Source organism: Oncorhynchus clarkii, chromosome 20 (assembly GCF_045791955.1).
Source record: "Oncorhynchus clarkii lewisi isolate Uvic-CL-2024 chromosome 20, UVic_Ocla_1.0, whole genome shotgun sequence".
Classification (NCBI taxonomy): Eukaryota; Metazoa; Chordata; class Actinopteri; order Salmoniformes; family Salmonidae; genus Oncorhynchus; species Oncorhynchus clarkii.
The window spans coordinates 19626825-19640808 of record NC_092166.1 but is presented as its reverse complement, the minus strand read 5'-3'; the positions used below and the strand labels follow the sequence as shown (position 1 = coordinate 19640808).

At 40.9% G+C, this 13984-nt stretch overlaps 1 protein-coding gene across 1 annotated transcript in view; it reads right to left on the bottom strand.

The window, feature by feature from the left end:
- The window catches only part of LOC139376045 (receptor-type tyrosine-protein phosphatase N2-like), a 144579-nt gene that overhangs the window by 53328 nt on the left and 77267 nt on the right, over window positions 1-13984 (bottom strand). The window contains exon 14 of the mRNA XM_071118167.1: window positions 13093-13157. Coding sequence (XP_070974268.1) covers window positions 13093-13157 — 65 coding nt within the window. The remainder of the gene's footprint in view (window positions 1-13092; window positions 13158-13984) is intronic.

The following is a 13984-nucleotide window of genomic DNA, read 5'->3' as shown; positions in this document are numbered from 1 at the left end:
GCTTCCCAAAAGGCTCTCTATCCCCTACATAGTGCACTACTTTTGACCCGAGCATAGTGCACTATATATGAAATAGGGTGCCATTTGAGACGCATACTGTACATTTCCCCATGTCTCTGATGGTTAGGGAGGGGAGAGTGGCAGTGGGCCAGGGTGCTTGAACCTGAGCCATCCCCTCCCCTGCCACCCCTTTCTCTGGCCAGCCAGCCTGGCTCATGTCTCATGGTGTCTCATGGTGTACAGAGTGACTTAAGGCAATGGCTCTGATTTCACAGTTTAATTAGTGCTAATCTGAGGAAGTGTGGCCAATGGTAATGGGTTGGCACACACACACACAAAGTAGCAACACAGGGGAATGTCAGGACAGGGTGTTGGGATAAGAAACCAGGATTTGTTTCTGAGCTTGATATTATTTTTACATGAAGACTTTGTACCCTTAAGTAAGTAAACGTGAATTTGTAATGAAGAGTTCTACTACATTCTATATTGCACAGGATCCTGCATTTTACGGCACAGTAGCTCGCTTGCACAGGTCTGCAATGCGCAATTCAAATATGTTTACAAACAAAAATGAAAAACAAATAATATTCCAAATAAATGTTGCCTCTCTTTTATTACTCATTGACTGACGGATTTGTGGGAAGAAGGGAGGAGGTGATGAGGGAAACTCCTGAACCTTCTATTTTAATTTAAGAAACATTCTAATCAAATTTTTCCTTATGCATTTATAATTGATATGCAATCAGTCACTTGAGACAGATACCTCCGACAGGTATTCATCCATTACATTTGGGCTTGTGCTCATTTCATGGTGCCTGCCTGTTCTACTTTTGTTGTTTATGCGTATTAAAATGAAAATATGTAATTATCAGTTACTCATTTGAAATGTCTCTCTTGGTAGTGAAAGTGCCTGATCTCCACAGAGACCTTTCTATCCTGCAGGGGTGTGTTAAGATGCCCTTTGAGAGGAAACAGATAAAACTACATCAACATTTAAATCTTTTCACTGTGATCCAAATGATAAACTTGATAAAAATCTGTCAAAGTGAAATCGTTCAGTTTTTTTGTTGCTCTGGGATAGGATAAATGTAGTGTTTGGTGGTGAGCAGTAAATAGTTATATTGCCATCAAAATGATTACATCTATTCAGTAATTAGTTGATAAAAGCTACCAAGGTCAATCCGATGGGAGATTGCTCTCTCTCTATTATTCTCGGTCTCCAACAACCTCTTCTCTCGCTCTTTCTAGCTCTCTCTCTCTCTGCCAATGCTTCTGTCTTCCCTTCTCCAGCAGAGATTGTTTTTGGAAAAAAATTATAGTTATTGGTGAAATGTTGGTGAAATGTCTGGCACAGGAAGTACCAATTGCTAATCATAATATAGATGTAGACATCCTATTGTGTTTGATCAGGTAGGGAATATAACAGAAACCAGTAATACACTAAATGGAAAATTAACTCCAGCTAATTGTTCAGCATACACTGCATCCGATTAAAAACAACTCAATTTGCCGATACAGTGCATTGCGAAAGTATTCGGCCCCCTTGAACTTTGCGACCTTTTGCCACATTTCAGGCTTCAAACATAAATATATAAAACTGTATTTTTTTGTGAAGAATCAACAACAAGTGGGACACAATCATGAAGTGGAACGACATTTATTGGATATTTTAAACTTTTTTAACAAATCAAAAACTGAAAAATTGGGCATGCAAAATTATTCAGCCCCTTTACTTTCAGTGCAGCAAACTCTCTCCAGAAGTTCAGTGAGGATCTCTGAATGATCCAATGTTGACCTAAATGACTAATTATGATAAATACAATGCACCTGTGTGTAATCAAGTCTCCGTATAAATGCACCTGCACTGTGATAGTCTCAGAGATCCGTTAAAAGCGCAGAGAGCATCATGAAGAACAAGGAACACACCAGGCAGGTCCGAGATACTGTTGTGAAGAAGTTTAAAGCCGGATTTGGATACAAAAAGATTTCCCAAGCTTTAAACATCCCAAGGAGCACTGTGTAAGCGATAATATTGAAATGGAAGGAGTATCAGACCACTGCAAATCTACCAAGACCTGGCCGTCCCTCTAAACTTTCACCTCATACAAGGAGAAGACTGATCAGAGATGCAGCCAAGAGGCCCATGATCACTCTGGATGAACTGCAGAGATCTACAGCTGAGGTGGGAGACTCTGTCCATAGGACAACAATCAGTCGTATATTGCACAAATCTGGCCTTCATGGAAGAGTGGCAAGAAGAAAGCCATTTCTTAAAGATATCCATAAAAAGTGTCGTTTAAAGTTTGCCACAAGCCACCTGGGAGACACACCAAACATGTGGAAGAAGGTGCTCTGGTCAGATGAAACCAAAATTGAACTTTTTGGCAACAATGCAAGACGTTATGTTTAGCGTAAAAGCAACACAGCTCATCACCCTGAACACACCATCCCCACTGTCAAACATGGTGGTGGCAGCATCATGGTTTGGGCCTGCTTTTCTTCAGCAGGGACAGGGAAGATGGTTAAAATTGATGGGAAGATGGATGGAGCCAAATACAGGACCATTCTGGAAGAAAACCTGATGGAGTCTGCAAAAGACCTGAGACTGGGACGGAGATTTGTCTCCCAACAAGACAATGATCCAAAACATAAAGCAAAATCTACAATGGAATGGTTCAAAAATAAACATATCCAGGTGTTAGAATGGCCAAGTCAAAGTCCAGACCTGAATCCAATCGAGAATCTGTGGAAAGAACTGAAAACTGCTGTTCACAAATGCTCTCCATCCAACCTCACTGAGCTCGAGCTGTTTTGCAAGGAGGAATGGGAAAAAATGTCAGTCTCTCGATGTGCAAAACTGATAGAGACATACCCCAAGCGACTTACAGCTGTAATCACAGAAAAAGGTGGCGCTACAAAGTATTAACTTAAGGGGGCTGAATAATTTTGCATGCCCAATTTTTCAGTTTTTGATTTGTTAAAAAAGTTTGAAATATCCAATAAATGTCGTTCCACTTCATGATTGTGTCCCACTTGTTGTTGATTCTTCACAAAAAAAATACAGTTTTATATCTTTATGTTTGAAGCCTGAAATGTGGCAAAAGGTTGCAAAGTTCAAGGGGGCCAAATACTTTCGCAATGCACTGTATAGGAGGAAGACAAACAACAATATTACTACTAAAGTAATGTATTAAATGCATATGAGCAACTGAGCAACAATACCAGTATAAGCCTACAACTGAACAAATGTTACCTTGACCTTTTATGATTTCAATTACATTAAATTAATATAATGAGACATTTGTGCAAGACAACGCTGTAATGTTGATTATTAAATCAAAGGGCTCTATTCAATCTGTAAAGCTGAAGCGTTACAGATTCCGTGATAGAAATGTAAAGGTAATTTCCGATTGAGCCGACATAGCCAGCGCATAGCATGAATGAAGTCTCCGCTAAAAGCAGGAAATTTGCCTTTCAATTTCAATCACGCTGTAAAACTGAACTTTCCGCCATGCAGATTAAATAGAAGTCCAAGAAGAGACACACAATAAACAAACAAACATTGGAAAGTATTCAGACCCCTTGACTTTTTCCACATTTTGAAACGTTACAGCATTATTCTAAAATAGATTCAAATGTTTTTTTTTCTCTCATCAATCTACACACAATACCCCATAATGACAAAGCAAAAACAGGTTTGTAAAAAAACGGAAATATCACATTTACATAAGTATTCAGTCCCTTTATTCAGTAGTTTGTTGAAAGACCTTTGGCAGCGATTACAGCCTCTAGTCTTCTTGGGTATGACGCTACAAGCTTCGCACACCTGTATTTGGGGAGTTTCTCCCATTCTTCTCTGCAGATCCTCTCAAGCTCTGACAGGTTGGATGGGGAGCGTCACTGCACAACTATTTTCAGGTCTCTCCAGAGATGTTCGATCAGTATCAAGTCCGGGCTCTGGCTGGGCCACTCAAGGACATTCCGAGACTTGTCCCAAAGCGTTGTCTTGGCTGTTTACTTAGGGTCGTGGTCCTGTTGGAAGGTGAACCTTCACCCCAGTCTGAGGTCCTGAGAGCTCTGCAGCAGGTTTTCATCAAGGATCTCTCTATACTTTGCTCAGTTAATTTTTTCCTAGTCTCCCAGTCCCTCCTGCTGAAAAACATCCCCACAGCATGATGCTGCCACCACCATGCTTCAGATTAGGGATGGTGCCAGGTTTCATCTAGACGTGACGCTTGGCATTCAGGTTAATGAGTTAAATTTTGGTTTCATCAGATCAGAGTATCTTGTTTCTCATGGTCTGAGAGTCTTTAGGTACCTTTTGGCAAACTCCAAGCGGGCTGTCATGTGCCTTTTACTGAGGAGTGGCTTCCGTCTAGCCACTCTACCATAATGGCCTGATTGGTGGAGTGTTGCAGAGATAGTTGTCCTTCTGGAAGGTTCTCCCATCTCCACAGAAGAACTATAGAGCTCTGTCAGAGTGACCATCAGATTCTTGGTGACCTGCTAAACCAAGGCCCTTCTCCCCCGATTGCTCAGTTTGGTCAGGCGGCCAGCTCTAGGAATAGTCTTGGTGGTTCCAAACTTCTTCCATTTAAGAATGATAGAGGCCACCGTGTTCTTGGGGACATTCAATACTGCAGACATTTTTTGATACCCTTCCCCATTTCTGTGCCTCGACACAATGCTGTCTGCCTGTTGCTGACTCAAAAATTGTGTTTGACCTGATACAATACTATTTCTTTGTAAACAAATTAACAAGAGACTTTCAGCATTCTTATAGAAATGGGCACTCAACATGTACTGCACTGACACAAATGACTGATGATTGGTTGAAAGAAATTGATAATAAGAAGATTGTGGGAGCTGTATTGTTAGATTTCAGTGCAGCCTTTGATATCATTGACCATAACCTGTTGAAAAAACGTTTGTGTTATGGCTTTTCAACCTCTGTCATAGAACACATAGGGTATTCTTTAATGTAAGCTTATCTAATGTTAAACATGTAAAGGGTGTTGTACCGCAGGGCAGCTCTCTTGGTCGTCAATTATTTAACATAATTTTTTTAACCAATGACCTGCCATTGACATTAAACAGTCTGTGTGTCTATGCATGCTGATGATTAAACCCTATACGCATCAGCAATCACAACTAGAGAAATCACTGCAAACCTAAACAGAGATTTGCTGTCGGTTTTAGGAATGGGTGGCTAGTAACTAGTCCTGAACATCTATTATACTAGTCCTGAACATCTATTAAACTCCTGAACATCTATTAAACTAAGAGCATTGTACTTGGTACAGATCATTCCCTAAGTTCTAGACCTCAGCTGAATCTGATCATGAATAATGTGGCTGTTGAACAAGTTGAGTAAACTAAATTTGTCACGTGTGCTCCCTCTCTGGCCTCTAGGTCAACCAGGCTGCTGATTATTGCGCACACCTGCCACCCTCGTCACATGCATCAGCACCTCATGACAGTCACCTGGACCCCATCACCTCCTTGATTACCTGCCCTATGCATGTCACTCCGTTTTGGTTCCTCTGCATTATTGTTTCTGTTTCATGTCTGTGCGTTGTTCGTATATCTTGTTTTGTATTATGTTTCGTTCATTTATTAAATTATTCACTCCCTGAACTTGCTTCCCGACTCCCTGCGCACACTTTACAAAATGACTTGGTGTGCAAACTGTCATGGTCAAAACATATTGATTCAATGGTTGTGAAGTTGGGGAGAGGTCTGTCTGTGATAAAGAGCTCTAGTTTGACCTTATCTTGATTATTGCCCAGTCATATGGTCAGGTGCTGCAAAGAAGGTCAGGTGCAGCTCTTCACTGTAATCAGAGGGCTAATATCAATACTACGCATGCCAGTCTTTCTTGGCTAAAACAATCCCTTCTTGTTTTTATAAGAAACATTCATGTTATGAAAAGTCCAAATTGTTTGCATGGTCAACTTACACACAGTACTGAGACACACACTTACCCCACCAGGGGTCTTTTCACAGTCCCCAAATCCAGAACAAATTCAAGAAAACATACAGTATTATATATGTCATGATTGCTCTCAAAAAACAGATAAAGCAACACCTCACCGGACAACGCCTCTCCCCCATTTGACCTAGATATTGTGTGTATGTACACACATGTAGGCTATGTGTGACCTTTTACATTTATATAGTTCTGTCCATGAGCTGTTCTTCTCTAATAAAGTTCTGTATTATTTCATGTTTTCTATGGACTCAAGGAAGAGTAGCAGCTGCTATAGCAACAGCTAATGGGGATCCTGATAAAATACAAAAAATACCAAAGAAACTTGTATAAAAAAATTGTCTTTTTCATATTTGTCTCTGCAGAAATCATCTGATGAGATCCCCTCCTGAGTCACATGATGATGCTTAATGTGTTCACAAAGCAGAAGGGAAGGAGTTGATGATAACAAACTGTCTCCTCATACCGCAACAGCCCCGGGAACCCACCTGCTCTAAAGGTCAGGAATTAACTCACACTGCTCAGCCCCTCCCTCCCTCCCTCCCAATAATGAAAATAGTGAGTTGCGAGGGCTGTTAAGAAGACCAAAAATGTACCCTATGAGTACATACCAATACATTACACACTACAGACCCAAAACACATATGTCACTACCAACAGTGAGTCCCTGCTGAGATCACTGAGGCTGAGATGGTACAACACGACTAATACAGTACAGCTCTTTGCATTACAGCTCTAAAATACTGTGATAGCACAGAAACCAGACAGAGATTGAGACAGAGATGGAGATTGTGATCGAGAGTCTATATGTGAGTCTGTTTGGTTTTGAACTGTGAGAGTCACCTACCCGTTGTATTTATAGTTATGTGCAACAGCACCATAGCGGTCCAAGAGCAGCATCTGATCTGGTGAATAACTCTAGCGCTATCCCAGCATGCCCCTGGCCACAGGCCTCATAGTGGGGATGCATCCCAAATGACACCCTATATGGTGCACTACTTTGACCAGGCCCATAGAGGTCTGGTCTAAAGTTGTGCACTATATAGGGAAAGGGTTGCCATTTTGCATGCACGCTGGGCCTTATTACCATATCAAACCCCATGTGGATGCTGATATATTGGGCATAAAAATAGAGGTAGTACTTCAATAGCCTATTGATAACATTTTCACAGATACATTTAAATATCTATTACAATAGATGCAGATGTATTTTTCTCCATAGCACTGATGTCCCAATATTTTTCTCTCTTTGTAAAGGAAATTTGAGCTGGGATAATGTCTGTATGCCGGTAAACAGATAAGCCTTCTCTCTCTGGGCAGGTAGCTTAGTAGTGGGCGGCAGGTAGCCTAGTGGTTAGAGCGTTGGGCCACTAACTGAAAGGCTGCTGGTTTGAATAGCTGAGCTGAACAAAGTGAAAAATCTATTGACGTGCCATTGAGCAAGGCACTTACCCCTAATTTGCTCCAAGGGTGCTGTACTACTGTGGCTGACCCTGTAAAACAACACATTTCACTGCACCTATCTGGTGTATGTGACAATAAAAATATATACAGTACCAGTCAAAAGTATGGACACCTGCTCATTCAAGGGTTTTTCTTTATTTTTACTATTTTCTACAGAATATTTTTTATAATTTTTTATTTAACCTTTATTTAATAGTGAAGGCATCAAAACTATGACATAACACATGTAGTAACAAAAAAGTGTATTTTATATTTGAGATTCTTCAAAGTAGCCACCCATTGCCTTGACAGCTTTGCACACTCTTGGCATTCTCTCAACCAGCTTCATGAGGTAGTCACCTGGAATGCATTTCAATTAACAGGTGTGCCTTGTTAAAAGTTAATTGTGGAATGTCTTTACTTTTTAATGCGTTTGAGCCAATCAGTTGTGACAAGGTAGGGGTGGTATACAGAAGATAGCCCTATTTGGTAAAATACCAAGTCAATATTATGGCAAGAACAGCTCAAATAAGCAAAGAAAACAACAGTCGATCATTACTTTAAGACATGAAGGTCAGTCAATGCGGAAAATGGACATTAGACCGGTGGAAATCTGTCCTTTGGTCTGATGAGTCCAAATTGGAGATTTTTGGTTCCAACCGCTGTATCTTGTGAGATGCAGAGTAGGTGAATGGATGATCTCTGCATGTGTGGTTCCAACCATGAAGCATGGAGGAGGAGGTGTGATGGTGTGGGGGGTGCTTTGTTGGTGACACTGTCTGTGATTGATTTAGAATTCAAGGCACACTTAACCAGCATGGATACCACAGCATTCTACAGCGAGACGCCATCCCACAGGCTGTGTTTGACCAAGAAGGCGAGTGATGGAGTGCTGCATCAGATGACCTGGCCTCCACAATCACCCGACCTCAACCCAATTGAGATGGTTTGGGATGAGTTGGACCGCAGAGTGAAGGAAAATCAGCCAACAAGTGCTCAGCATATGTGGGAACTACTTCAAGACTGTTGGAAAAGCATTCCTCATGAAGCTGGTTGAGAGAATGCCAAGGTTGTGCAAAGCTGTCATCAAGGCAAAGGGTGGCTACTTTGAAGAATCTGAAATATAAAATATATTTTGATTTGTTTAACACTTTTCTGGTTACTACATGATTCCATATGTGTTATTTCATAGTTTTGATGTCTTCACTATTATTCTACAATGTAGAAAATAGTACAAATAAAACCTTTGACTGGTACTGTATATACAGTGCCTTGCGAAAGTATTTGGCCCCCTTGAACTTTGCGACCTTTTGCCACATTTCAGGCTTCAAACAAAAAGATATAAAACTGTATTTTTTTGTGAAGAATCAACAACAAGTGGGACACAATCATGAAGTGGAACGACATTTATTGGATATTTCAAACTTTTTTAACAAATCAAAAACTGAAAAATTGGGCGTGCAAAATTATTCAGCCCCCTTAAGTTAATACTTTATAGCGCCACCTTTTTCTGCGATTACAGCTGTAAGTCGCTTGGGGTCAGTTTTGCACATCGAGAGGCTGAACATTTTTCCCATTCCTCCTTGCAAAACAGCTCGAGCTCAGTGAGGTTGGATGGAGAGCATTTGTGAACAGCAGTTTTCAGTTCTTTCCACAGATTCTCGATTGGATTCAGGTCTGGACTTTGACTTGGCCATTCTAACACCTAGATATGTTTATTTTTGAACCATTCCATTGTAGATTTTGCTTTATGTTTTGGATCATTGTCTTGTTGGAAGACAAATCTCCGTCCCAGTCTCAGGTCTTTTGCAGACTCCATCAGGTTTTCTTCCAGAATGGTCCTGTATTTGGCTCCATCCATCTTCCCATCAATTTTAACCATCTTCCCTGTCCCTGCTGAAGAAAAGCAGGCCCAAACCATGATGCTGCCACCACCATGTTTGACAGTGGGGATGGTGTGTTCAGGGTGATGAGCTGTGTTGCTTTTACGCCAAACATAACGTCTTGCATTGTTGCCAAAAAGTTCAATTTTGGTTTCATCTGACCAGAGCACCTTCTTCCACATGTTTGGTGTGTCTCCCAGGTGGCTTGTGGCAAACTTTAAACGACACTTTTTATGGATATCTTTAAGAAATGGCTTTCTTCTTGCCACTCTTCCATAAAGGCCAGATTTGTGCAATATACGACTGATTGTTGTCCTATGGACAGAGTCTCCCACCTCAGCTGTAGATCTCTGCAGTTCATCCAGAGTGATCATGGGCCTCTTGGCTGCATCTCTGATCAGTCTTCTCCTTGTATGAGCTGAAAGTTTAGAGGGATGGCCAGGTCTTGGTAGATTTGCAGTGGTCTGATACTCCTTCCATTGCAATATTATTGCTTGCACAGTGCTCCTTGGGATGTTTAAAGCTTGGGAAATATTTTTGTATCCAAATCCGGCTTTAAACTTCTTCACAACAGTATCTCGGACCTGCCTGGTGTGTTCCTTGTTCTTCATGATGCTCTCTGCGCTTTTAACGGACCTCTGAGACTATCACAGTGCAGGTGCATTGATACGGAGACTTGATTACACACAGGTGGATTGTATTTATCATCATTAGTCATTTAGGTCAACATTGGATCATTCAGAGATCCTCACTGAACTTCTGGAGAGAGTTTGCTGCACTGAAAGTAAAGGGGCTGAATAATTTTGCACGGCCAATTTTTCAGTTTTTGTTTTGTTAAAAAAGTTTGAAATATTCAATAAATGTCGTTCCACTTCATGATTGTGTCCCACTTGTTGTTGATTCTTCACAAAAAATACAGTTTTATATCTTTATCTTTGAAGCCTGAAATGTGGCAAAAGGTCGCAAAGTTCAAGGGGGCCGAATACTTTCGCAAGGCACTGTATATATTTGTTTCTTGATCCATTGAAATGGGGCTCCATCATTCACATTAATTAAACTTTTGTAATATTCCTATACAATATCAACAAATGTTTCTGATAGGGCATCTAGGCATGAGATTGATTTCCAATCTATGTGAAATGGGTTAAACAGCCATATAATTAAATAATAATAAATCATTTATTTCAAATGAAATCAATGTTTGTCTGTTTATTACTATCAAAACAATTATAACATGTCATCAGGAGGCAGCCACACAGTAAAGGCATTAAAGCGTATTGTATTTAGAGCGGTAAAACCATAACAGATAGCTTTAATCCTTTTTATAGACAGAGTTGTGCAGTCAGTGGTTTTGTCCCGCACCCTATAACCTATTTAATTTACTACTTTTGACCAGGGGCCTGTAGGGCTTCGGTCGAAAATAGTGCACTACATAGGGAATAGGGTGCCATTTGGGACACAACCAATCTCTCCCAGGATAGGTTACTTGTAGCCACCATGGTTGTAATCAATTAAAATTGCTGTGTGGGGCTATCTAATCACTAACCACGCTTCTGTTTTCTTTTTGATTAATTCCTTCCCCTTACTGTCTAAAACACAGTTTTGAGGACAGATTGGAAGGAGAACAACTCAAGCTGAACAAAGCAGCGCAGGGAACTGACTAGGATTAGTGGTAGCTACTTCAGGAAAATTATAATCTGGCTTCTGCCCAGATTCCTTATATAACACTACTCATAATTGGACCTGTGTTGAAGAAGTCTGGAAACAACAATGCCTGTCTCCCAAATAATAACCTATTCCGTATATAGTTCCCTTACAGGGCTTAGGTCAAAACCTTTTTTATTTATCCGTTATTTTACCAGGTAAATTGACTGAGAACACATTCTCATTTACAGCAACGATCTGGGGAATAGTTACAGGGGGATGAATGAGCCAATTGTAAACTGGGGATTATTAGGTAACCAGATTGGGCATTTAGCCAGGGTTTGACACCCCTACTCTTACAACAAGTGCCATGGGGATCTTTAATGACCTCAGAGAGTCAGGACACCCATTTAACAACCCATCCGAAAGACAGCACCCTACGCATTGTCCCCAATCACTACCCTGGGGCACTTTTTAGACCAGAGGAAAGAATGCCTCCTACTGGCCCTCCAACACCACTTCCAGCAGCACCTGGTCTCCCATCCAGGGACTGACCAGGACCAACCCTGCTTAGCTTCAGAAGCAAGCCAGCAGTGGTATGCAGGGTGGTATGCTTCTGGCTAAAAACTTGAGCACTATATAGGGAATAGGGTGACATTTGGGGAACAACCAATGCCCGTGTTGTCTAATGGTATAGCTATAACATCAAATGTGATTTTCTGTTTTATTTCAAACTCAGATATTGACAAATTAAATGGGTGCTCTACCCGTCATCACCTTTTCTGACTCCTACAATCTACAATGAGAAAAATATAGTATATCCAGCAGAACATACAGTATGTAGAATAGAAAAACCTTGAAGGAGGGCACTTTGAAAAAACTTAACTCAGTCTCTGTCTGATTACAGTAGACATGATCCATCTCAGTGTTCTCAGAGAATCCATTTCGGAGCAGAATTGTGAAATGGAGTAGCACTCTCCACCCGACCCAGGCTAGGCAAAGAAGATTGAGGTAGCAGTGCAGCACCAGACATAATCTGAATAGGCCTTGTTTGTGTCCCAAATGCACCCTATGCCCTACATAGTGCAATATAAAAAACATTTGGGGCCACTCATATGCAAAATGCTTCAATTTTTAAAAACGTTTTTTTCCAAAAAACAGATAAAGCAACACCTCACAGCACAACGCCTCTCCCCTATTTGACCTGGATAGTTTGTGTGTATGTATTGATATGTAGACTGCCTTTTATTTATATTTTATGTAGTTCTGTCCTTGAGCTGTTCTTGTCTATTAATGTTCTGTATTATGTTTCATGTGGACCCCAGGAAGAGTAGCTGCTGCTCCTGCAACAGCTAAAATACCAAGAAATGTGATCAGACCCCTATGGGCCATGGTCAAAAGTAGTGCACTACATAGGGAATAGGGTGCCATTTGGGACACATACCCTTCCCTCTCACAACAGTAGTTCAATTGGTGATAATAGGCATTCAGGCCTCTAGTATTGAATTAATTCTCTCTCCCTCTCTCAATTCAATAGATTATAGACATGGCAAGTTAAATGACATACTGTACATTGTCAAAGTATACATCTCTCTCTCTCTCTCTCTCTCTCTCTCTCTTTTTCTTTCTTTCTTATTGGCCTGAATGTAACACAGTCATTGCTAAATCAGTAACACAGATAGGAGAGACACTCCATGGTATATTTAATAGAGACGTGGTAGAGAATGGTAATGTTCACGACATGAGCCCAGGAAAGCCAGCCAGCCAGCCAGCCAGCCAGCCAGCCAGCCAGTTAAACGTGGGTCCTGAAAATTGAGGTTCAGTGGCAGCCGGTGCTGTTTCACCTGACACGTCCACCGTCATAAAGGTGCTTTATATTGCTGACTGCTGAGCACAGAAAATAAAGAGTTTGTCCAGTTTATTTGCTCTGTCATGTTCGCTGTTTACATGTATTTTCGACACAAAATCTGTCAAAGTATGTCTTTATGCTCTCAGAAAAACAGACACTCTCACAAATATGCTTTGCTGTAGCAGCCCATGAGGAAACCAGTCAAATCAATGTCATAGGACAACAACTGAAAGGACAAATAGGGTGCCATTTGAGATGCAGCCCATAGAAAGAAGGAAACTTACATCTGTGATTCCAGCCTCCAGAATGATCACCTTGGCCTCCTTCTCCACTGCATCCTTCTGGTGAACTGGGAACGGGAGAAACAGGAGCTTGTGTGAGACTAGACTGCTGTCAATTAAAAAAAAATATATTTCACCTTCATTTAACCAGTTGAGACCTGGCCAAGAGAAAGTAAAGCAGTGCGACAAAAACAACACACAGTTACACATCGGACAAACCAAAGTACAGTCAATAACACAATAGAAAGTCTATATACAGAGTGTGCAAATGGAGTAAGGAGGTAAGGCAATAAACAAGCCATAGTAGCGAAGTAATTACAATTTAGCAATTTAACACTGGAGTGATAGATGTGCAGATGATGATGTGCAAGTAGAAATACTGGTGTGCAAAATAGCAAAATAGTAAAATAAAACAATATGGGGATGAGGTAGGTAAATTGGGTGGGCTATTTACAGATTGGCTATGTACAGCTGCAGTGATCGGTAAGCTGCTCAGATAGCTGATGTTTAAAGTAAGTGAGGGAGATATAAGTCTCCAACTTCAGCAATTTTTGCAATTCCTTCCAGTCATTGGCAGCAGAGAACTGGAAGGAAAGGCAGCCAATCTCTCTTATAGTAGAATATGTGAAGCAGGTGGTTAGAGGAGCTGCTCCAAGGAGAGACAGTCTATGTCGAAATGGTGCCCTATGCCAATATAGTGCGCTACTGTTGACCAAGGGCAAAAGTAGGGCACTCAATAGGGAATAGGGAGTCATTTGGGACACACATCACCACTGTCTATCTATTTCTACGCAATTGGTTAATAACTAGCACTAGATTAAATAATGTGCTTAAGGCATTGAGTGTATTTTAAATAGGCCTGAGGGTATTTGATATAAAAGCAAAATCAAGGTTT